The sequence below is a fragment of the Stylophora pistillata genome, chromosome 6, assembly GCF_964205215.1.
Source record: "Stylophora pistillata chromosome 6, jaStyPist1.2, whole genome shotgun sequence".
NCBI classification, from domain to species: Eukaryota; Metazoa; Cnidaria; class Anthozoa; order Scleractinia; family Pocilloporidae; genus Stylophora; species Stylophora pistillata.
In genome coordinates, this window is record NC_142524.1 from 9,174,148 (window position 1) to 9,199,488 (window position 25,341).

General features: G+C 37.5%; 3 protein-coding genes across 7 annotated transcripts in view; 1 reads left to right on the forward strand and 2 right to left on the reverse strand.

Annotated features, from left to right (window-relative positions):
• Positions 1 to 207: 207 nt before the first annotated feature.
• LOC111327942 (uncharacterized) lies at positions 208 to 2,812 on the reverse strand. Its single transcript, XM_022932265.2, has 3 exons — positions 2,650 to 2,812; positions 2,448 to 2,541; positions 208 to 935 (listed from the first exon to the last, which is right to left on the reverse strand). Exons 1-3 carry the CDS (start codon positions 2,752 to 2,754, stop codon positions 739 to 741), a joined length of 396 nt encoding a protein of 131 aa, XP_022788000.1. The 5' UTR covers positions 2,755 to 2,812; the 3' UTR covers positions 208 to 738.
• Positions 2,813 to 2,827: 15 nt separating this feature from the next.
• Positions 2,828 to 9,644, forward strand: LOC111327975 (cell growth regulator with RING finger domain protein 1-like). Of its 2 annotated transcripts, none has more exons than XM_088762539.1 (5): positions 2,828 to 3,086; positions 3,862 to 4,096; positions 4,647 to 4,815; positions 6,224 to 6,334; positions 7,929 to 9,644. In XM_088762539.1, exons 1-5 carry the CDS (start codon positions 2,867 to 2,869, stop codon positions 8,319 to 8,321), a joined length of 1,128 nt encoding a protein of 375 aa, XP_088618665.1. In that variant the 5' UTR covers positions 2,828 to 2,866; the 3' UTR covers positions 8,322 to 9,644. The 2 variants fall into 2 exon arrangements, with proteins under 2 accessions (XP_088618665.1, XP_088618666.1); XM_088762540.1 differs by having other exon boundaries at positions 2,925 to 3,086; positions 3,849 to 4,096.
• Positions 9,645 to 9,844: 200 nt separating this feature from the next.
• LOC111327959 (protein Smaug homolog 1) overlaps positions 9,845 to 25,341 on the reverse strand; it is a 28,120-nt gene continuing 12,623 nt past the window's right edge. For all 4 annotated transcript variants that reach the window (XM_022932292.2, XM_088762533.1, XM_088762534.1 and 1 more), the window contains 10 exons: positions 22,832 to 23,560; positions 21,539 to 21,648; positions 20,933 to 21,019; positions 20,583 to 20,790; positions 20,133 to 20,218; positions 17,270 to 17,370; positions 16,984 to 17,161; positions 14,702 to 14,786; positions 14,199 to 14,273; positions 9,845 to 13,491 (listed from right to left, as the gene is read on the reverse strand). In XM_022932292.2, coding sequence (XP_022788027.1) covers positions 13,460 to 13,491; positions 14,199 to 14,273; positions 14,702 to 14,786; positions 16,984 to 17,161; positions 17,270 to 17,370; positions 20,133 to 20,218; positions 20,583 to 20,790; positions 20,933 to 21,019; positions 21,539 to 21,648; positions 22,832 to 23,560 — 1,691 coding nt within the window. In that variant the 3' untranslated portion in view covers positions 9,845 to 13,459. The remainder of the gene's footprint in view (positions 13,492 to 14,198; positions 14,274 to 14,701; positions 14,787 to 16,983; positions 17,162 to 17,269; positions 17,371 to 20,132; positions 20,219 to 20,582; positions 20,791 to 20,932; positions 21,020 to 21,538; positions 21,649 to 22,831; positions 23,561 to 25,341) is intronic.

The window sequence follows — 25,341 nt, forward strand, 5'->3', positions numbered from 1 at the left end:
CTGTGACCTGCTTTTTGTACCTGCCGTGCAACCCAGCCTAAAAAAAGTTACACCTTACTTCATGTAACACGTTTTTTATACTAGGTTGATCTGAAAATGAGTACAAGTTTTGACCAATATGTTCTTCGTTTGGGTGTGGTTTATGGCATAAACATATTTTTCTTTCAACTCTAAATGATTAATTAGAAAAGGATTCACAATAAAACAATCACTACAAGTAGGTTTATTAACACCATTAATTGCTCTTTTAAAGGAATCTCTTTTTTATAAAGCTTATATTAATGTTTAACATCACAACTAACCGCTTTTATAGCAAGCTAGCATAATACCTTCTTTCAATATTTAGTATATTAGGCTTAAGTAAAAAATAATTTGTGGTTGTTATGCTACTTTTGATTATGACTTCTCTTAGTTCTTGGCTTGTTCTTGGTTTACGTGGCAGGATGGTCTGACTGACTCTCTGACTTTCTGACCGACCTACTGCTAGTACCTGACTGAATCACTCACTTACTGACTGATTAACAGACTGACTATCAGACTGACTATTTCATTAACTCCATACTTAACTAAATTACTAACTGAGTGACTGACTGACTCACTCACTAGCTTTGTGACTGACTGACTGACTAATAAACTGACTCACTGAGTGACTAGACCATTGACTAACTGACTAGGTGACTGATTTGACTAGAAATCATTTCTTATAGTCTTCAGTTATCCTGGAATAATCTGAGTAGTTTAATGATAATGTGTAGCAGGATGGCCGTCATGGAACACTTCCTCAATTGGCGCCCACCAGTTGCCCCCCTCGCCCCCCTCACTGGGTGGTGGCCCTGTCCACTCTAAAGACTCTTGACAAGGCTCACACACTTTCCACCATTTCTTTGTCAAAGGATCATTTCCTATAGCAGCCATGTCCTTTTCCAAGTCATCCCCTGGATAAAATAAAAGTTAGTGAGTTGATAAATTCAGCTTTTGAAGAAATAAAAGCAATGGAATTAAAAATTTAGGTATGGATCGGATGGACAGGCACCAGGGATAAACATACATAAAACATGAATTAACTGGCTTTTGACAGACTCATAAACTGACTCACTCACTCACTCACTCAATTGTTAACTCACTGACTCACTCCATCACTGACTCCCCCACTGACTCTGGTTGTTGATGTACTCACTCACTAGCTAACTGCCTGATTTTCTGACTGACTCACTAGCTCGCTCACTGACTGACTCACTGGCTCACTCTCTGACTGACTCACTGGCTTGCTCACCAACTGACTCACTGGCTCACTCTCTGACTGACTCACTGGCTTGCTCACCAACTGACTCACTGGCTCACTCTCTGACTGACTCACTGGCTTGCTCACCAACTGACTCACTGGCTCACTCTCTGACTGACTCACTGGCTTGCTCACCAACTGACTCACTGGCTCACTCTCTGACTGACTCACTGGCTCACTCACTCATTGACCTACTGGCTCACTCTTTGACTGACTCACTAGGGACTTTAAGCAAACCACGACGGCTATGGCAACGAGAACGTGGAAAAACAATAGATCTAATTGGCAGAACAATAGCCCAGCACGTGCGTTTTAAAACTTTGTACATTTCTTAGCCGTCCTTTGCAAAATAACAACGTGAAATCACCAAAATTTGCGTCGTCTGCAAAGCGAGACTGCGGCGGAAAATTATTTTCATTTCCATTTGTAACTCAACGCTACTTTTATGCGTTATGTTGAGTTTGAGATCTGGCGCCCTATGAGACAGTAAACATATGCAGCCATTTTCGAAATTCTAACTAAAAGTAGAAACTCATTTTTTTAATCGACGTCTTCCATGGCGTTGCCATCCTGACTGCTTAAAGTCTCTACTGGCTGTTTCAGTCACTCACTGACTTCCATACTGACTCAGACTGACTCACTGACTCTGGCAGTTGACTGACTGACTGACTGACTGACTGACTGGCTCACTCATTGACTTGCTGATTGACTCATCAACGGTCTCACTCTCTTACTGACTCACTGACTCACTCACCCACTTACTGACTAGCTGACTGTCTGACTCATTTATCACTGACTAACTCAATGACTGACCGGGTGGTTCACCAAAATGAATGACTGAATGACTCCTTGAGTGACTGACTCAAACAGAGTTATGAATGGAAGGGCTGATGGGACAAATTAATAGTACACAGGCCCACTATTGACATACTAACTGTCTGACAGACAGATGGACGGACAGTCACATTGACTGGCTAAATGGATAAAATGATTGAATGAATTATTTATCTGTAAGAGCTGAAAAAACATCATCTGAACACAATCAAACTGGTATAACAAAGTATAAAAAAAGAGAAAAAGTTTCCCCCGCTCTCATTAACATGCCCCGCCCCTTCAGGTATCTGATGACATCAGGAAGTTACATGAACGTAAACATCAAACTTACCAATATACTCCATGTGAGAGAACAACAAGTGATGATGTTTGTCATAGTAAATAGTGTAGTTCCTTATATTACTATCATATATCCTTTTCAAGATCTGGAAAATCAAAGAAATCAACGAAAGGATTGTAATGAATACTGCAGAGCGCAACAAATCCTTAGTTTGGCCTAGTTGAAGCGAATTCAATTTGGTATTACACATTACCTCAGGCCATACTGCCGCATGAAGGTCTTTGTATTTTTGATACATTTCTGGCTTTAATTTGATCACAGATCCCAACCTCTTCGCAGTTTTAGGGTTGGACGCCATGATATTTGAGTTCTTGAGTTCTGAAAATATGTCTGAAGTACTCCGCTTTACATGAATCATAATGTATTTCAAAGGGTTGCCGCTGAGCACGGATTGAGTTTCACGATCAAATATGGCGGAATTTTTTACTCTCATATCAGCAGTCATAATTGTGATAACTTTTCTCGTGCTGGGCCTTTTTATAATCAGGCTCGGTATCATGGAAAGAGAGGCCATATTTGATTATGTAAATCCTTCGCCCAGGGAAATTCCTTCGCAGCCAGTGGTTGGTGTAAAGAACCCCTTTATTTTGAAAATGAGAACAGCTGATGAGAGAAAATCAACAAGAACAGGTACTCAGCTATCTTACCTAAAGGGCGATCGACTCGATTCGAGAGCTCTTAAACTTTAAGAAATAGAAATGGAAGAGTTATTTTGAAAAATCGAATCACTCTAAAATAAACATTTCAGGAAAAACCGGAAGATTTCTGTAAACTTACTAGAGGTTAATCTGGAAACCCTTTGTGTTCTCGGTTAAAAATTACTTATTTATAATACATACTCAGACGCTGCATATAAGAAGATGTATAAAAATGTTTATAGAGTTATGGTATATTTGAATTATGATGATGGTGGCCGGTTTCTCGGATCGCAGCCTCAACGAGAAGGGAATCTAGGTTGGAACGCTCTCTGTTGATTGCGGAGAGATACTTGCACAGCACACGCTGGAAAAAGAAATCGTTCTGAATACATTACTGAAAAACGTGTACTTGAAAAAAAAATCAGTTTTCAGATTCACAGGGTTGTAGCTAAGAAATTACGCTGCTGGCTAAAATTTTATGTGAGTGGCTCAAAAGTGGTGAACAATTGTAAGTGTGTAACCTCGGAAGTGCGTGTTGTGCTTTACCAAGGGATCACTGGCCAAAAATCCAGCTGGCAATTGCTGCTTTTTCATGCGGTGAATTTCGTCAGCAGCTAGTGCCTAGCAACAACCCTGGATTCAAGAGTCCAAATTTGCAATTTTGGGTGAAGAAGTTTTCTTTATAAGCAAAGTGCCCCCCCCCCTTAAACTTTTGGTTAGTAATATTTGTTTGAAACTACTAATAATGTGACAGCACTATTTGATAGGTGTGATTGAGTTTCTCCTGAGTTCAATGATTCCTTGCTATGTGACATTCTACTGGGAAGTTAATAAGGCTGTTATAGACACTGCCATTTGTGAGGATAATAAACAGCAAGGAAGCATGTTTGATGGTTGTAAAGATGATGACAGTGATTCAGATGTGGAAGGACTAAGCATGTCTGCTGTTCCTCTGGAACATATTCTGCAAGGTTCATACAAGGATCGAAGTGTATCTGAATTGTATCCAAGATAAACGAGTTGAAATTTTAAATGTTCATGACAGGTGCATAGTTTTATCCTCTCTGACATGAGAAGAACTTTTGGAATTTTTCAATTCAATAACACTAGTAAACCAAGCAAAGGTGACGAAAGTGTTGATTTCAATGGTCTATGATGGAAGTAGTTAGGTAATAATTTGGAAAAGCTGACGTTTCAGTTGACTATTTGCTTTATGTCACGTGAATGCCAAAGCTAATTTTTATGTTACCTATCACCTTAACAGTTTCTAAGTTTCCCACGAGCCTCCCATTTTGAAAGCTTACCTAGTAAGCTTTAGAAAGCAATTTGAGACCAGTAGACTCAAATATCTATCATCTGGTGCTTTTACTTTAAAGTGGTGTGATAGCTTGCATGCGTCAGTTGGTTTACATCACCATTAATAATTGTATTGGATGAAAAACAGGTTGCTGTGAGATCAAATATCTTTCAAAGAATGTCACAAGAATTAGTAATAAACCATGGTTTGTTTTACTGCACAATATACCATCCTTAACGCGCTCAATATCTACAGCTATGATGCTGGGTCCAATCTTGAACTTCTAGCTGTCCCTCCAGTTGACTTGATTGGGGAATCATCAACTGGTACTAGTGCTGCAACTGTTAGCTCAAACTATGAACTCCTTGTTACTGTTGAAATGTCCAGATGGGATGAGCAGGGACCACAGCAGCTCTCTGATATTGTAAGTTATACTGCAATGTATTGCACGACCTCACATGACATTTATTTCTTTAGTTTCTATTAGGTACAATGAATATATGAAGTTCATATATATTTTGAACTGCGGTTGTAGATATGTATGATGCACGATCCTCGCAGTAGAGAGCGCGATTTATGCAATAGTGAAAATCTACAACTGCAGTTCAAAATATATATGAACTTCATATATTCATTGCACCTGCTTTATCATCAAGGGTGTATTGCGAATCAACTTAACGGCCTGCTCCCAGTTGGGTTGTTAGCTCAATTGGTAGAGCGCTGCACTAGTATCGCAGAGGTCAGTGGTTCGAATCTCGTACAGGCCTGATTTTTTTCAGGTCTGATTTTCGCTATTGCATAAATAGCGCTCTCTACTGCGAGGATCGTGCATCATAGATACTTAGTTTCTATTCTTAAGTGTAATTAAGAAGTTGGGTGGATCTCTTAGCCTTTGTTATTGTGTTATTGTTTTTTTTGGTGCAGTGCTCCCCCTATTCTGGCAGTTAATACTGTTAAGATTACAGATTATATTGTGCTAGACACAGCCTTTAATAGTTTTGAATTAAGAATTACTGTAACAGGAAAACAAAACAAAACCAAAGCTTGCAAGGTCTTATAATGAAAACCCTTCCCTATTGATAAGAGTTGAGTGGTTTTTTTTTGGGGGGGGGGGGTGTGGCACAGTGGGAAAAGGAACAGGAGGGGTATGGGGTATTGAAATCTAGGAAAGACTGTGAGGTGGAAGTTTCAGGAGAGAAGGAAAGTTTAGAAGAGAAGGAAACAGGAGAGAAATGTAAAAATGTGAACTATTGTTCATTTTTAATCTGAAGTGTTTAGCAGAAGTTGGGAGTCAAAAGTGCATGATGTATAAGAATAATTTGGATATATCAACAAAGTTGAAATGGTAAATTGGCCACCGTAATGATTACAAAAGCTGACATTTCGAGCATTAGCCCTTTGTCAGAGCGAAAAGAGGAATTGTGGGTTGTGTGTGCTTTTAAAGGCAGAAAATGGAGCTACGTTATTGGTGGGAACATGGCAACGAGAAAAACAAGAATAAATTAGTGGAATGAAAAGCGTTCGTTGATCCCTGTGGGATTTAGACTTCCGGTTTGAAAGATGAGCTTTTGTTCAAGAGTTTTATGGCTTTCCGTGGAACCTAAGTGTAAGGAAAGACCACAGATTGCCATATGTTGCTTAGAATGATTAGGTAAATTAAAATGTCTAGCGACTGGTTTCAATGTGTCCTTGTCATTCTTTTCTACATCTCGATGTATAAGAGCTGAGCACAGGAAGTGGGAGATCATGAAAATCTAGAAACTGTTCTACAAGTTTTAGCCTTTGTCGTAGAAAGCCACAACAGTACAAATTTATTTTAACTTTCATTTCAGGTTGCTGTTATTATAGCAGTGGATGTATTACCTTCTCCTACCAGTAACCCTGACTGCAGTGTAGCATTGCATTGTGTTCAGACTGCAGAGGGGAAAATGTATAGCATGAAGGCAAGTAGAGTTGGGAGGACTTTTCCCTTATTTGATCTAAACTAAGAAAATTATGCATTTCAAAACCGTTGAAGATATATACCTGGACAGCCAACAATAAAGCTCACATTTTCAGAAAACCCCTTGGACGTCACTCACTCTCACATCTATATGTATCATATACACCCGGTGGGGGGGGGGGGGGGACTCCCATATGAAACAGACGGGGATGCTCGTCATCTTGCTTATGGGTGTAAATTTTGGATTTTGGTCTCGCTTAGGGTATTCCAGGCAAAGCGCCAATATTTTAAGCTGCCAAGGTCTTGTTTAAGGGTTTCACAAAGAACTACAGAATTACGCAAGAGAAACAGAAGTAAAATTTTCTTTTTAACTTGTTTTGTTTACCGTATTACCTCAACATTAACTAGTTTTCTATTTTACCAAGTGCCAAAGAGACAATACATGAACATGAGCAGTCTCTTTTAGGGGTAAAAATTTCCTTAAGCCATGCCCAGATGGTCTCCTTTAGGGGTCAAATTTAAAATTTCCGACGAGCATCCCCGTCTGTTTCATATGGGATAAACTATCCCCCCTGGGCATATACATCACCTAATAATGAGATTGACGAATGGATAGATCAGTGCATCATCATTAGATCCTTGCTTCCATAGATCATTGGATCAATGGTTTGATGTATCGCTGGTTTAATGGATCAATAGATGGTTGAATTGGTCATTTCATTTTGGAATTTTCCTGGACCCTCTGCACTGAGTCTCTCTTATAAAGATTTTGTGGTAAAATGATTGATTTTTCTCGCAGTAACCTTCAAACTTTTACAGATTCATGTCTGTATTTTTGGAACAATTGGTTTCTTGTAAAACCAAATGACAAAGGCTGATCACAGGTTAATAGGATCGCAGTGTGGCATTTTCCACTACTCTGTGTAAGTTTATCCTTTTACTCCCATGAGTGACCAAGACAGCAGATGTGACAAGATGAAAGAATAATTATATCAACTAGCGTATTATCAGTTGATCAATAACCAAATTCTCCGAAAAAGCATATTAAGAATTGTATGGCAGACAGAAAGGAGAATTACTAAATGAGATCTTGTGAGGGAAAAGGTTGATTCTTCCTGTAGTGCTGAGGTCCAGGACAGAGCTGAATAATGAAATGCTACGTCAGAGGGTATGCGGTCAACAACGCGGGCTCAAGTGTCTCAGGTCTAAAATGTAGCAGAAAAAAATAAGGGCTGACTTTTAAAACCGAGGAACTCTGTTTTCATCGAAGGCACTTTCCTATTTCCAAAGGTTTTAAGGAGAAAATTAATTTTTGAAAAATTTTAGGGGTTGTACCAAGTTTTTGGAGGTTGTTCTGTAAAAGAAAAGGGGCAAGGAAAACGACCCCTCGAAGCAACAGAATAGGAAATCAACCATGTGAATGACTCGCGAACAACTCAAAATCCATGTTTCCGTGGCAAAACCTAGCACATGCATATACATTATTCAGCTCTGTCGAGGTCCAGTATTTATCCTGTGAAATTCTGGGTGTGGCCTAAGGAATTTCTGACCTCACAGTATTGAAATATTACGACTTTCTTCTTAATGGTCCACAGAAACTGTTTGTAGTGGAGAGTGAAGATACTACAGAAGCTCAAACTTCAGCATCACGTCAGAGTGTTTCATCAGTCATATCACAGTCATCAACATCATCATCACCAACTGAAGCTGCAAATTTTTCTGCCACATCGTCAGACTTGCACAATGCAGTGTGCGTTGTTTGCCGAGAACTGCCTGTGACCAGAGCCTTCCTCCCTTGTAGACATGCATGCATATGCGGCCTATGTAGTCGTCATCTTAGGTATTGTCCTATGTGTAGAGGGCTCATCCAATCATATTTCAAAGTGCAAGATGAACCATTTATTGATGAGACTGATTCTGATGCCAGCTCTGAACTGAGGAAAATGTCAGTTGTTGAAATTTTAAGAGGTGTTTTTACTGCAAGTTGATTGGATCCACAAACAAAAAAACGTTAAAATGTACAGTATTTCAAATAGGTAGTCCAGAGGAAGTCGGTACGACTGTGTTGTTTGAGCCCTCTATTTGGTTCAAAATATATAAACATTAAAACTTGGAAAATTGTTTAATTGTGAAAAATAAAACGTACTAAAATAACTATTTTGAATAACTTTCAATGACTTGACAATCTTAAGTCTTCCTTCACATTTCTAATTAATCTTCATAATGGGAATAGAAATTTAGCAGTGGACACTCCACAATGTGGCTCTTTTTGTTCAATGTTCCCATGTCAAATTGAAGTTTGAAATGTTGGTTTTTAGGGAGGGAAGAAAACTAGAGGACTTGGAGAAAAAATCTCTGAGCAAGGATAAGAACAAACAGCAGATTTAACCCACATGTGATGTTAGGTCTGGGAATCTGACCCAGGCCTCACTGGAGGAATGTAAAGGCTCGGGCTCTCACCACTGCTATGCCATCCTAGACCCAGGTCTGTTCACCGTTTCACTCCCAAGATCTGATAAGTTACTCTCTTTACTCACTGCAACACAATACTTATGATTTTGGTTCAGAGAATTTGGTATTGGATCAACTAAAAATACCCTGACTGATAATTTCTTTATTATCCAACTGTGCTTCATAGAGTACAAATAGCGTGCGAGACAAGTACAAATATCAAGCGATGTATGTACTCCAGAAATATTTGCCCGCACTGAAATCACTGATCACTGATGGGAGCTAAGGGACCAGTCAGTTATTAGAGGGGGGGGGGGAGGTAGGCTGGTGCATTTTAATTTTCCTATATATACCGTAATTTCCCTTGGACCTGTTCCTGCTACTGCATAACATAATGTGGCCCCCCTTCGAGTGTGTACATGAAATAAGATGACCCGCCTTCAACCACAGAAACAGTTTAACAACTTAAATAAATCTCACCGAACTATTTAAGGCAAACTGCAAAAATAAGAGAAAGGCACAGAAGAGAAAAGCTGGATGAGAAGAGAATTTTGCTTTAATCTCCAAACTACTGTCCGATGATGAGATTCCAGTTAAGGAAGTCAATGTAGCTGCTCTAATATCCTTAGAAGGGACACAAGTTCACTGGCTAATGCAATTGATTGAAAGAGGGCTTACAAGTGATCAAGCTTGTACACTAATGAAAGAGTACTTGCCCTCTATCAGCTCTTCAAACAGGGAATCAGAGGACAGTGATACTGAGTAATACATGAAGTTTTTTTTTCCAATGTGAAAGGACTGCTATGTACCATGTTATGTTTTTGTTATGCCATCATTTTGATAATAACTTTGACTCGTTGTTGATTCCTTCAGTGTTGTTTCTTTTTGAGGGACAGAAACTGGAATGCACAAAAATACATGGCCCCTCAGAAATTGTTGTGCAATTTAATGCAGCCCCCCCATTTTCAGGTGCACAAAATGGTATGACCCCCACCCCCCTCAAATAAATGACCAGTCCCCAAAGCGGTTAGCCAAAACACACTAGATTGAATACCAACTGTTCATTTAACAACAGTTTATTGCAGTTGCTGCAAAAAAAAAAAAAAAAAAACTACCTGTATGCAAGATATCGTATTCATTTTCATGTTCCACTGTTTTTTCATGTTCTAACCTAACTCTGCTTACAACACATTATTAAACAGACTACAGTCTTAGACAAAGATTTTTGACAAAACTGCCCTTGAACAAATCCATGAGCACTCAACATTTGTGGTAACAATGGTTATTAACACTACAACCCATAGGGTTAAGATTTCAACAAAGCTTAAAGAATATTCAACAGTGTTGGAACAAATGTTGTCAACCTTTAATTAAGGTGAAAAAGGAACATATTGAAAACCAACATTTATTAAGTTAGCAGTTACCTGTACTGTTTAACTTTGAAAACAGATATCACACATTGAACAAAATAAAAGTATTTAAAATTGAACTGAATTTTTCTGCCTTCCAAGGCTCTTGGGGTTCTAAATAAGTTCTCAAGGGCAGAAAATTATTGTGCTTCACAAGTAATTTTCTGGAGAACATTACATTCATTTCTTGAAAAAAGAAAAAAACTTTCTGCAAGAAAAGTATATACCAGTCATAATTGTGCTAAATTTATTTCATGCGGTTTTGAACAAAAAATGAAGCATGGAATATGCTTACAAACTGATTTACTTAACTGCACTTGTAAGAGAGATAAATACCTTTTAAAAGATTCACAGGGAACCCTCACCCCAAACCACATATCCAATTCAGTTAATGTAACAATTGTAAATTGTTCCAACAATGTTGATTTTCTTTAAGCAAATTTAATCTAATTTCAGAACATACGAGGAATGACAAGGGAAGCTAAAGGCTTGCACAGCAAGTGATCAGCTTGTGCCACTATGAATTTTTCATCAGTACTAGCTGATGTTGTCCATCCTCAAAGGTCATGAAAATAATCTAACTCTTTTATACTTTTTAAACCATTCTATAAATAAGATTGACATTAAATTGACGATAGCAACATTCGGCATTTCTTACACACCTAATAACGACGGACATTATTTTAGTTAATCTAGGAAAATAACCCAATAATTATTAATAACAACATCTTAAAAATACTTCCTACATATCTGTTACACATTCAACAAGAAGGGTGCTCCAAAAGAAAGTTTCCACCACTCACTAACAACAGACAGTAAGTCAAAGCAAGTATTAATTTCTTTTTTCTTGGGAGAAAATTTCTCCTTCACTGTCAATCAACAAACAATTTCACCTTCACCTTGTCTGGATCAGTTACTTTGACTCTACAACAAAGAGCTTGAAGCAATTTTAGTACCAAAATGGTCAGACATTTTCTGTGTATTGAATTATATCCCATTAAAAGTCATGGAATACTAGGAAACAAGCACAGTCAGGTCTAAATATTCTCAATGAAAGCATTTTTTCACTCATAGGTGGCATATAATTCCTTTCATAGCACGCCTTCCTATGTACCCAAAGCAATAATGATCAAGAGCACTTATATATGTACTTCTACAATTCTGTTTGGTGTTGTTGCATAGGTCTTACATTCAATAAAACTGATACCTACTTCAAGCGCTGAAGGACTGTAGAATGAAATATGTGCTATGCTTGTAAGATATTCATGGTAATAGTATACAGAATATTCTAGGTCAATTCAATAATTATTTTCTGGCACTTGTATTTAACTATGACCTGCACATGGAAACTATTACAAAGTTTCATTGACAATGCCAGCATTAGGTTGTTTTTGTTCTGTTTGTTTTCTTATCTTTTTAACGCCATGATATGAATTACAATCAGACTGTAGGACGAACAGTGTTTGAAGAGCAATATATTACTTTCACATTTAAAGATGTTCAATAAGCAATTCTTAGCATAAATTGCTGTTGTTTTAGGTGACACTCCTGAGGATAAATGTACATAGCCACTGCTCTGTAAAACCAAGTGAAAATGAAATTTGTTGAGTCAAATAAAATAATATGTGATCTGCACTCTTTCCCTGCTGCTTAATACCCTTAACTTGAAGGAATCTGCCAGTTTTCTCAAGGAAAACTACTTACTGAAAAGCTACCAAAGGCTTTTCTAAAATACCAGCTCCTGCCTGCACATAAAATTTATTAAATCAACAAAATGAAATCTAAATATTGTCCAGATTTCAATTTGGAAAACCATGTTTTTTTGCTTTGTGAACAAATGATTTCAAAGTTGTCAGTGGACTTCTGCATGATGCAAAGAGATGCACTGTATCCATAACGATTTCCTCTTTGTACATAAACAGCCCAACACCAATTGTTCCTGATCAATGACATGGAAGTGACATGCAGTTACATATGTTGAAATCTAGATCACGTATTTCTAAAGAACAGAACAAAATGCTTTCACATTTATTCATGTTGGCCTTCTATGAAAAAAAAAAAGGAAAAAAGAAAAACTTTTCAAGATTGCCTGAGGTAAAATTGGTAAAAAAAAAAAAAAAAAAGAAAAAAGACAGCTCTGTTAAAAGAGATTCCATTGATTTGCCAGCAATTATATGAATGATAAATTACTTTAGGTTACCAAAATTATTCTGTTTCCTAAATTTAAAATGTGATGGAAAGAGTGTTTGCTAGTCATTTGAAAATTGTCATAGTTATTTCTCAGAACAACACAATCATTAAGGACCCAAAAGAAGAGATGAAAAAAGTTAAATTCTTAAAATTAATTACTTTACTTGATAGGACAAATTAAACCCAACCCAAAAATTTCAAGTAAATTGTTGCTTAAACAAAAACAATCTGTTTTGTACTGCCTTCTCCATCTATCATGGTCGGCAGTTTATTTACAAACAAACATCTTTTAAGAAATAGCTTTAGAAAACAAATACACATTCTGCAAAATTTTACCACAGCTTGTATTAAGAATAACACTCAAACAAAAACAACATCACATTGGTTTGAACTAACACAACAAAAAACAAGAAATGAAAAACAAAATTATGAAAATAAACTTTTAACATATATCTTAATGTAACAGTGGTTATCCAAACTATGTACAAGTGTAACCAGAACAAGTAATCAAAATGCAAACAAGACCCATTCTGCATACAAACAGTATGGCACCTAAGTTTGTGAATCACCCCAAAACAACAAAGACAAAACTAGAAAATTGCAGAACATGATCAAACTAAGCCCAGAAGGTTAAATTTGCTAAGTCAGCAATTTCAGGAGTGCAGTCAATGCTACTACTTCAAATTACGTTCCTAAGATACCATGATTCAATGTTTTAAATACCTCCATCTAAATACAATATCCCAATAAACAATTGAGGACCAAGTCAACTAGTGTTAACACAATAATAATGACATAATATTCCCCGTTTTACTGCCATCTACTTCAGGGTAAGGTAAAATGGCATAACACAAAGCCTTATTAAACCTCTATGAGCTTTTTGAGAATAAAGATGAAATAAGCATTGCCTATAATTATGGTTTTTTGGGGGGAATATCCTGTCTTCATCTGCTCTTGCAAATGGGACTTTTCTGAGACATTTTTCACTAGTATCATTGAACAATAATGGCCTCTGTGTGCTCTACTAAGGCAACTCCATTGCTTGTGTTACATCCTGCGGTCTGTTAAAACATGTGCTATTTATAGTTTACTGATGGGTCTGTTGAATCTGAAAAAAAAAAAAAAGAGAATTTTAAAGATTACAATTGCACTCCAGCCAAGAGGCAGAGGTTTCAATAAAAGCCAGTTAGCAGTTGTCTACTGCCGCCTAAAATGTTGGCTTAGCCTGTAAGCAATCACTAGTGTTTTTGTTTCCACTTGCAGACCTTTTCTAGACACAACCTAATACACCATCAGCAGCCACTTATAGAAAAAGTTACTGAAACCTCTGCAAGAGGCTCTTCCAGCTGCATGACAAATTAAGGAGTATAGACCAAGTGTAAATGCCACAGACTAAACCCTCTCTCCCGTGGAAGACTGTTTCCTTTTGGTGGCATTCAGGAACCTGACAACTCATAGGCGTGGAACAGAATAGACCAAATGTCTTACCAGCCTCACTATCATCCAACTTAATCCACACTGACTGAGTTAACGAGTATATAGTCTGCCACATTTGTTTTTCATAATTATATCACTAGTCCCCCCTGAAAGGCATTTTACTGACTATTTGAAAGTATCCATTTAAACTCCTGGATAGAGAGACACTTTACAAGAAAAAGATTTCTTGCCACAGAATGTAATACAATGACATTGTCAACTCTTAAACACATTTCTCTCTACCACATTCCAGTAGACTAAGCCTAATGCTACTACATCTCCCACACCATAAAACAAGAAGATTCTTCTCTTCTCTCTGACAAAAACAGAAAAACTCACCAGAAAGGGCATGTTCAGTAACACTGAGACAAAGGGACTCTAATCCATCATCAATGTTCTCTAGATCTGCCGAGACTGAAAAAAAAAAGAACTGGTCATTCACCTCCAACCCAGAACATAACATTTATTTTTAATTGAAATTTATTAACAAAAATTAGTAGTGCATGCAAAATTGAGCCACTGTTCAATGCGCTGTTTTTGTTAGCCACTTTCTGTTCCGTGCTCTAGCTGTTAAACAAATAAAAATCAGCAGCAGTTTTATGAAGAGAAGAATGTTTCTGCTCTACCATAAACCATCTGTAAAATTTGGCAAAAGTGCAGAGCCATTATAGTACTTTCATTAGTATTCAACAGTTGCTTACAACCTTGGTAAAGTTCTAATTCGAAGGCACTCTTGTCAAAGGTGTTGACAGACTTTAAATACACTTCCCATGTTTAAGGTCAAACAAAAAATAAACTTAGTACATATTTGCCATGTAGAAATATCAACAAGATACACCTACGTTGCTGAGGCAAACCAACACTGGTCTGTTGTGTTGGTTTAAGAGGAAGTGACTTTGTTCTTCCCACAACAGCATGTGACCTCACCTAAAGGAGAAAATGTTGACAGGCTAATTTTAATATAAATGAATAAAGGCTGATAGTTTTGAAAGAAACTGTTTGGGGCTGCGTCGGTGGGAGAAACGAAATAATTTGGATATATCAACAAAGTTGAAGTGGTAAATTGGCCACTGTAACGATTACAAAAGCTGATGTTTCGAGTGTGAGCCCTTCGTCGGAGCAAATAGAGGAATTGTGGGTTGTGTGTGCTTTTAAAGGCAGAAAATGGAGCTACGTTATTGGTGGGAACATGGCAACGAGAAAATTATTATTAAAATAATTTTAATATATGGTGCTTTCATACTGATGTGTATGACTAAATCAAATTGTTACACATGATATTGTGCACAATATCATCAACATGGTTTGACCCTTTTACTCTGCTGTGTGACCACGACAGAATTTCTTATCAGAGTATAAATACAATATCAAGCAGACATGCAACAAGAATATCAATTAGGGGACTATTAATCCTATTTCAAATTCTCTGAATGAAAATAGACCATTTCAAGGTTGCCGGCAACATTTTGCCGAGAGTGCAACTGCTGGGGCAAGCGCAAAACATACAGTGAATGTACAGAAAAAGTCCAGAGATTGATGCTTGATAATTTGAGGAAGGTTGACACTGTGCAATGCAATGTCCATGAATTACAAACTAAAGATATCAGTTTACTGATCAAATTTGAGAAATGAAGTCTCACAAAGAAAGCCGCAAATTAAGACTTGGATTTTCCATATATTTGCCTGTAAAACAAAGCCACCATTTGCGGGAAAATGTAAATGCATTTGTGTAAAAAACTAAAAATAAGATTTCTCACTTCTCAGCGAGCCTGAACCTTTCACATTTAATCAGCAACATCTTTTGCTAGGTATCTTTACTTTGTAAATTATAGAAATTGCAGAATGTCAATCTTCCTCAAATTATTGAGCATCGATCTCCCAACTTTTCTCATACATTCACTGTATATTTTGCTCTTGCCCCAGCAGTTTTGCACCCCTGGCAAAATGGTGCCAGTAACCTTGAAATTGTCCATTGTACTGCAGACAGTAAGGTGAATTACTAACAGAATTCAGGATTGAAAGGGTGAAAAGCTGTCGCTGTAGAATAATTCAAGCTCATTGAACATTCAATTATCTCTCATGAATTCTTTTTCACCCTTTAGCTACCAGGAGTGATTACTATTATTGTAACTTCTCCCAGTAATACCCATACATTGTGGAGCAAACAGGTAATGAGAACATTCAAACTAATCAATTAGTACACGCAGAAGTTGTAATTTTGATCAAAACACCAAATTCTCTAAACCAATTTACAAGGACATTTGTCGTAACTTTAGGGGAGAATTCAAAGAGAGGTTTCAAATTTAAAATTCGACATACCTGTAAACTATGTGAACTGCTTTACAAAATAATTTAAACTTTCTTTTCAGGAGAACAAATTTCTCTCTTGAAATCATGACAGGTTAATTTGTTCTTAATCTTTTCCCCTTTGATTGTGAAAGCTTACCCCTTACTAAGAGCACTTTCCATCAAAATATTGCACAGCTCTTTTTTCCAATCTAGAAACCAATTGTTACTGGACACCATAAAATGGTCCCAACCAATCTTCTAAGAAAAAAATTGGTTGTGGGCAGTACAATACCATAGATATCATTATCAATGGCTTAGTGAGAAGTACACTTTATGTCAGTGACACTATCAAGACTAATAACATACATGAAAAAATTTCTCAGTTCTGATTGGTTAAGATGAATGCAGTTTTCAGTTAATTCAGTGCAGAAGAGAGTTAATTCAGTGCAGAAGAGAGTTAATTCAGTGCAAAGAAAGAAACAAACCAGACATTCTGATTGGTCAGAATGATTGGTCAATGTCAAGGTCAAGGTCACTTACAGGGTTTGAATAAATTATTTTTGCACATGATGCATGCACTTTTCTTCTGCATAGTTATGAGAAGCTACCCCGTATTTTTTCATGTATATTACTAATAGATAATCACATGATTTTCTCGTGCAATTTGAAATAAGCACTTGTAAATTTTTTCAAAGACCACAAATTGCACTCGCCCTACAGGCTCATGCAATTTTGTTAGTCTTTGAAAAATTTACACGTGCTTATTTATTCCAAATTGCACTCGAAATCATGTGATTACCTATAGAAACACAATAGTCAAGTAAGATTTTTTTACCAGTCTTGGTTTAGAGTGCATTTGCGTCTCAGCACTGTTGCTACGAAGCTGACCAGCAGGGTTCTTAACAGTGTTACGAAGTGAGCCTCTGTGACGCTTGTTCATGACCCCTGAACCTGCAGGAGGCCCAAGATTCCCTCCTATGGAATCCCCCGAGTTGTGGCTCATGTTGTACCATCTACAGAGAGAGTACAGAGGAGGTGCAACAGTTTAATTTGTTTCAACTTTTCTCCAGAATTACGCAAGATGTACATGGAAAAGTACCAGTCGTAGAAGAGATTCTCACCCTCTTGCCCTGGTGTCATGTGATGGCCGTCTTTGTCTGACAAGTCTTTGACATTCTTGCTTCCATGACTGAATTCTGGTTTTTTGGGTCTGTGTAAATGCCTGTAAATGTGACACAATAGGACATATTGAATGACATGTTGAGCAACTAAGTAAACTGACTGGAACACAACAAACCATTTACAAATGGAAATATTTCAAATCTGGATACCAGCTTGGCTGTTATTCTATTGTTTTAGTGACCAATAATGTTGGCTGTAATTTTGTGTAAAAATCATCTTTACACTAAATATCAATAGTTGATCATCTACAAAATATAATTTCTTCAATTAATGAAAAGTCAAAATCAACTTCAAAAAATTTTGATTGATAAACCACATGCCCTACTCCACCCTATTATACCCTCTTGCTCTGTTGCCTTGATTGAACACCAAACTCTCATAACCAATTTACAAGGAAATGTGTAGCAGCTAGAGGGGAGAATTCACAATCACATCTTGAGAGTTGAAGGGTTAAGGTACAGGTGGATGTTACCATAATTTCCGGCCGTTTACCCGCGGGTAATCTGTTGATTTTGCCTTAAACACGCACCACTGCGGGTAATAGGGAGGTGTGGGTTATGTGACAATTTTGAAAGCTACTGGTGGTTGAATTGAAAAAAATTCTCACCTACCTGCATTTCCACCTCTTCTATGAATTTTATTGTGATAAGAGTGCTACAAAGCAGCACCAAAATGTGATGCCGACTCAAGTTTATTTCATGCACAATTATTTGCGCAACGAACAAATTTTTATAGGCACACGTGTAAACAAAACCTTGATGGCAACAAAAAATAATCCAAGGGTATCCGGCGCATTAGTAACAAATCTCCAGTTAACTTTAGCTCGAGCTGAAGAGAATTTTCCTGTTTCAAGGGACTTGTTAAGCCCAATAGAACCAGAGATATCGATTTTTTTTTGAGAACTCAACAATTCAACATGGCGTTGAACAATCACTCGCACAAAATGTGGCCACAAATTCGCATTCTGTCGAGTGTGAAATATTGTGAATTCTAGAGCCTTTTTGTACAAATTTTCTTTCCTTTTAAGGTGCGGGTTATCCACCAGTGCGGGTAATCTGTTTACTTTTTTTTTTTCGCCATATGCAATAATCGGCTGCTGCGGGTAAACGGCTGGAAATTACGGTAAGTCTTCTCCCTGACAAATGTGACCCTCCACAGCATTTCCAGCATAATGGTGATGACACGGGCACACTATTTTAGCACGGTACACAAAAGAAATTTTCGTTGACATAGTGACAGCGTGTCACAATGCACTCCTGATTAAAATTTTCTTTTGTTCCATATAAACAATGAACCGTGTTCAGGTTAAACAAAGAAGCGTGTTAAAGGGTGCAAAAACAAAAGTCGTGTTATGCCGTGTCATATTGAACTCTGGTGTGCGAAATATCACGCGTGTTAAAAAATACCCATGTCAGATCACAACATCTATAAGAGATTGCACGTGCGAAAAATTATACTATCTCCACTAAAGCAAAACCTGCATTCGTAACTTATTTTCATCATCGAATCACTGACTATGTTGTAAACTTCACCTGTCATCTTCCAATGAATCACAATTCGTCACACCAAACCCATTTTTTTCTCAAAACACGGAAATGTATAGCAAGATCGAGTTTAACCCATTGACACTTACGTGTTACGCAATCTAACACGTGCCTACGAAAAGTCAAAATTTTGGAGAAACCAAGAAAGCAAACACAATGCGCAGTAAATTTTTAAAAATCATCTCCAAAAAACAAGCTCCAGTGAAAGAAGACTAATTAAAGAACTTATTTTCGTCGAAAAAAGCGATAGGTACATATTTCGTTTTCTCTCAAAATCAAGATAAAAGATAAAAATCACTAAATGTTTTCGCATGTGTGCAAATGAGCCTGTGGATAATATTTCAAACGGGAATATGCAAATTTGTCCGTGAGTGAAGAGATCTCAAGTTCCATGGAATCAATTAATAAGGAAGCAAGACTAAACTGGCTAAGTAATATTTCGGGACGACAGATTTATTCAAAACAGTTTCTTGATTTGCTGTTATAAGCGAAAAACGTACGAATTTCTTACGTATACAAAGCCCACGCGGTAAAATTCATCATGCTTAGATCGTTGTTTACTTGCCTTCATGGCCAGAAATTGTGCGGCGTTACGTTGAAAATTCTGAAAAACTTTGATTTGACGTAAAATCCTCTAAACAATACTTTTTGAACACATTGTTGCTCGAACATAATAATTACCAGGCCATCGAATCGTCAAACTGTCGCTAGGCCCTGCTTGAAGTCAGCGTACGGTGAAAGTATTTGGCTAGGAAGAACTTTTTACATAGGCTGTCTTTTTGCGTGAAGTCAACGTACAGTGAAAGCATCTGTGCTAGGAAGAACTTTTTACATAAGCCGTCTTTTTCGCTACAATTCTTTCAATCTGCGGAGCAACTTCTAAAACTAAACGCTTTCTTGCTTAACCTCTTCGGTTGCCTAACAACTCTTTCCGTGCCACTGTCAGTGCCATATCGCATGACTTTAACACGCTACGAAGTGTGTCATTTAACACGCTGTTGAAAATGAAAGATTGAGCATGTTAAGATGTGAAAACCAAAGCTACCGTGGCACTCTTTGTTTCCTTGTTAATAAATGTGCATATGCGTGTCACATATCACGCTTAGCGTGGCGTGTCATCGCATGCGTGCCCATGTTATCACCATTATGCTGGAAATCCTGTGGAGGGTCACAAATTTAATGCAATGGTTCCAGATGGTTTCTTCTCACATGAAGGTTTGAAACAAAGAGATAAGTGCAATCAATATAGAAACCTCACCTCAAGTGAAAGAACTCTGTCTAAAAGTTGAAGATAAGTGTTGCAGTGTTCCTCATCTGCTCTTGATACAAGAATCTGAGTGCAAGCTGCCATCAAGAGACAAAGTCAAATTGGGTAAAGGCTGATAGTTTCTAAAGAAACTGTTTGGGGCTGCGTCAGTGGGGGTAACGAAATAATTTGAATATATCAACAAAGTTGAAATGGTAAATTGGCCACCCTTACGGTTATAAAAGCTGACATTTCGAGCGTTAGCCCTTCATCAGAGCTCCAACGAAGGGCTAACGCTTAAAACATCAGCTTTTATAATCATAACGGTGGCTAATTTACCATTTCAACTTTGTTGATATATTCAAATTATTTCATAAATTGGGTGTTTTCAACCTTAAGGAACATTCACACTGAAGATAGATTACTGCCTATGTTTCCGCAAAACAGAAAAAGCCTACTCACCTTTACCCAACACTCTTGTTATCCTTGATGCCAAGTCTTCTGGGTGGGGAGGTAGAGTCGAAGGCGGCTGTTGTCCTGTCAGTGGCGGTGGGTATGAACCACAGTGTGAATTCTCCGAGGGAGGAGAACTAAATGGTTTTATTGGGGTGATTATGATATCTTTGAGTCCAACAAGAACTCCTTGGAGTTTTCCTTGTTGAAGCACTTCCTAATGAACAAAAATTAATTTAAATTAAAGTCCTTCCCATATATGAAATTTTCATGACAGCAGGAGATAGGTTGGAAAATTATGGATGGTGTTACATAGAAATCTTCAGATAAAGTTCAGGGTTAACGAAGTCAAATTTCACCTTTTCCAGACGAGCCAGTGTTTCTGGTCTTTCCGCCAATTTTTTGATACTCAGTAGAATTTTGTTCCTTGCACCTTTGGTTACACCCTGAAAAGAAAAAGAAATTGTTATGAAATCCTCCCAAGCAGTACAACCAACAAGAAACACAAAATTGTGTTATTTACAATTAGCATAATTGCTCTGGTGATTATGGAGATGTGCTCTCTCTGATTGGTTGAGGATTGTGCAATATGTGAAAGTGTAGTCTGATCGTCCGGGTGAGTGTAGTCCTGAGAAGGACTGTTGTTGGTGGTAGTGACTGACGTTTCGACAACCTGTGCGGAAGTCATCATCAGAGTCAAGTGAATGATTGTTGTCAGTAGACAACAGTAGACAGTAGACAATCTACTGACAATAATCATTCACTTGACTCTGATGATGACTTCCGCACAGGTTGTCGAAACGTCAGTCACTACCACCGACAACAGTCCTTCTCAGGACTACACTCACCCGGACGATCAGACTACACCTTCACATGTTACCCCCGGGTTCAAGCCATTTACCGCATTGTGCAATATCTTGAAATATCTTCTATTTAATTACAAATTGTGATGATATAAGACATACCTTGGTTTCCAAGTGGTCCTCGGTTAAACCAAGCATCTCTTCATAAGAGAGCTGGGCAAACAAACTGCCATACTTGTGCAATCTTAAATTTTTTAACCACGAACCAACCTCTACAAATTAAGCCAAAATCAAAAGGTTACAGCCAAACCTTGAGATCTGTGACCAGATAGTCTCTTTAAGGTTCCTTGCATTGGATCACAAGTATGATTTTCATATGTTTGCCTATATTTCCTCTTTTACTCCAATGCTTAACAGAATTGGTGCAATCAGGGTGATCATTTGATAAGCAGGCCTAAACACAAACTAAACTAGAGGTATTGAGGCTCATGCTGGAAAAGATACATGTTCATCATAGGGTTACCCCAGCAATTTGTCAAATTTCCCTGACAGTTTGCTAGTGCCAATTGAAATTCCTCAGTAGGAGGAAGTGAGAATCTAAAGCCTTACCAAGAAGACAACACCATAGCTTATTTTTATTTATTTATTTATTTGCAATATTTAAATGGGCTGGCCCAGTTCTACTTTAAGCTTAAACGGGGGCATGTATAAACAGTCTTACAAGACCAGAAAAGAAAAAACTAGGAGTTGCATTCCCTGCACTTTGCAAGACATGCATGGGTTTGTCAATGTCCCACACTAAGCTATTAAGAGAAGATGCAAGAGACAGGGCCTTCAGTTTTTTGGTCCCTATCTGAGGAGACTAGATGTCGGCAAAGACAGCTCTGTCTCAGTTATTTCAAGACCCCGAGCGATGTTCAATCTAGGCCTTAATCCCTCAACCTTTCACACAACAGTCCAGCACTCCACAATATGGGTTAACACTTTAACTTCCATGATTGACCGAGGCAGAACTTCTCCTTACAATATCAATACAATATCAAGCAGACAAGTGAGGAGAATAAAGAAAAATGTCAATTAGGGGATTTTAGGTTGATCCAATACCAAATTCTTCAAACTAACATCACAAGAACTGTACGGCAGATGGTAAGGAGAATCACTTAATATAAAATCTTGGGAGTGAAATGGTTAACTGGGCCAAGCTTTGGACCCAGCCTTTTAAATCGAGATTTAACCCAGCTTACCTCCGAAAATTAAGAATGTATTCTTATCCTTGAATAGGTGGTTTGCATGTTACATCATTGCCGCCATGTTGGTGGACGTAAACAATAGATATCTCATTAGCTCCCCTTGTTTGTCCACCAACATTTGTTCTTTTCACCATTGTTACCTGTGTCTCTAGAGATTGGTTGCAAACCACCTATTGGACACAGAAAGTAATTTTTTAACACTAACCTTTCATGCCTGGTCGCGCATCTTCATTAAAGCTACTTCCTCTCTGTCTGCAACCATTTTCATCGTATTCACTGTCCAAAGATGATTGAGGTGAGAGCGAGTTATTTAATCGGTGAGGATCCACTGGAAATGACTGGGACCTGCCCGGACGATTTTCAATCTCACTGCTTTCTGAGAAATCCTCCAAAATGGAGTCCTGTATTTCAATAGGTGGTGGAGGGGTGAGAGAATTTGATCGACTCTTCCTTAGAGATGATGTAATTGAAAGATGCGTTTGAATTGTTGGCGTATCAAATGAGCTACCAATTCCAGAGTCTACATGAATGAGCTGTTGGTTACGCCAGCCATTCATACGACCACGCATATAGTTTTGTCTAACAAGGTTTTCACAACCTGTATTGGGTAACACATCCGAATTTTCATTGACAAAAGAATTCGTTGTTTGCATCCTCTCATGTACTCCAAGGCTTTGGTCAAGTTTGCTCAGCCAGTGGTGGAGATAATTTCGCTCGTCAGGGGGGAAGGCTGGGTGCACAACAGCCAGTGACAAGAGCTGACGACACTCTTCTTGATGGACTGAATGTTCCACAGTGTGGTTAAGGATCTTGGGAAGTAAATGAAGGTACTCGTGTCTTGCTTCGTCGTTTCGTGGATTGAGAAGAGGGAGGTGCATTAGAAGCTGTTTCACTGCAACATCTTTGCTCTCACGAATCAGATTGCCTAAAAATTCTGGAGATTTCAAAAATACTTTTAATGATTTTTTGTTGACAAAAGGCACCTTGAGAGAAAATTGAGCTTGGAGAACTGAAAAACACAGGGTGACTCTTCTATACTGATTTTAAGTCTCACACATAAATCGAGACCCAAACATTTATGCAATTAAAACAAAATTTATAGAATCATCTCTTGGTTGACCCTCGTCAAGAATCAGAAGGAAATATTTCCATCGTCAAACTTGCTTTGTTCCTGTGAATTATTTCAGGGTTGTCACTAGAAATCACTAGTGGGTGGAAATCATCTAGCTGTCAGACATTTTGGGCAGGTTACTTCATGAATTGTGATCACTTCACCTGCCTACTCAGTTCATGTAATACATCTATTGCATTTTCTAATGACAACCCTCATCATTTCTTTTAAAACTTATTGGAGTTGAAACACACATTTCAACCTCAACACTCTTGTCAGCAAGAGCTACTTTGTAACCGTTATACAATGTAGCCACATGCGTTTTTGTTCTTATTGATAATAAAAAAAGTTACTTAACAAAGGCTGTTAAGGAAAATTGCAAATCACTCTTCAAATAAATTGGGATGAACACATTATAGAATATTGTAATTATTTTTTTTTCAAGTTTACCCAAATAAATTTACAATGTCCTTCGGTATTAGCGATCTATTCCCCCCCGTCACACTGACGAAGGGCTCACAATGTCAGGGTTAGAAATTAGCTAGGGTGGCTAATTAGTAATAATAATAATAATAAAGCTTTATTTCAACTGATAAAACTAATCAGCAATCTAACAGATTGGCTGGTATAAAAACTAGTGATCAGCATGATAAATAGTATCAATCAAAATCAAAGGAGAAACCCTATAAAGAACTAAAGTCTAAATTAAAAGAACAAAATTATATATAGAAAAGCTAATACTCAATTTAAACTACTCAAATGATTAGATTTGTCATACTCTAAAAAATATTTAAAAACTATTGCCTTAAATTTAGATAAAGACTATCTTTAAAGAATGTCCTTTGGAAAAGATTCCAGTCTCTAGCAGCAGTACATTTGCAACATCAACTAAGTTGATAAAACCAAATTATCTCATAATCCACTTTCCATTTCTTTGTTCAGAGTACTTTGAACAGAGGTGGTATTTATGCCAACCCCCCCTTCATAGGCTTACATTGGCTACAACACCGACATGTTGCACATTTCCAAAACTCAAAATACTTGTTGGCTTAACTTTTATCTAACTCACTGTAGTAGAGAACTGTTAACCCTGAGAGCAGAACTAAATTAATAAAAGAGAAAGCACTGTTCCCATGTGCTCCCAAATCAAATATTTACACCTACTGGTTTCAAGTGGGGAAAAAAAAAAAGATAAGCCACATGGCTGGTGGAATAATACCACACTAAAGAAGCTTCTGACAAAGACAATTCACAGATTCAAAAGTAGACAGCCATTCAATTAACTTCATTCAAAATCATGAGCTAGGGTCAGACAGTGCATAAATTCACAATAGGCACAGCACCCACTCATTGTTCAATGGTTATCTCTTTGTCTGCAATGCTCAGACATCTAATATAAACAAATTTTAGACACACTATTTTTCTTGACCACAGAATGTTCTAGTTCATTTTGGACACTATTATCTATGATAGACATCATACATCTCTTCAGAACCAAAGCAAATCTTTTTTCATTAAGGCTAGAATAAAAAAATTAAAAAAAAAAATTAAAAAAAAATTAAAAAAAAAACCAGTTGCTTTATGGTTGAAAAAAAATACAAGGA

Coding starts and splice junctions, on each gene's coding strand:
- LOC111327975 (XM_088762539.1), top strand. CDS start 2,867: ATGGCGGAATTTTTTACTCTCATATCAGCAGTCATAATTGTGATAACT. Junction 3,087..3,861: donor GAGAAAATCAACAAGAACAG/GTACTCAGCTAT, acceptor ACTATTTGATAG/GTGTGATTGAGTTTCTCCTG. Junction 4,816..6,223: donor CACAGCAGCTCTCTGATATT/GTAAGTTATACT, acceptor CTTTCATTTCAG/GTTGCTGTTATTATAGCAGT.
- LOC111327942 (XM_022932265.2), bottom strand. CDS start 2,754: ATGGCGTCCAACCCTAAAACTGCGAAGAGGTTGGGATCTGTGATCAAA. Junction 2,542..2,649: donor ATGCGGCAGTATGGCCTGAG/GTAATGTGTAAT, acceptor TTGATTTTCCAG/ATCTTGAAAAGGATATATGA. Junction 936..2,447: donor CTCTCACATGGAGTATATTG/GTAAGTTTGATG, acceptor TATTTTATCCAG/GGGATGACTTGGAAAAGGAC.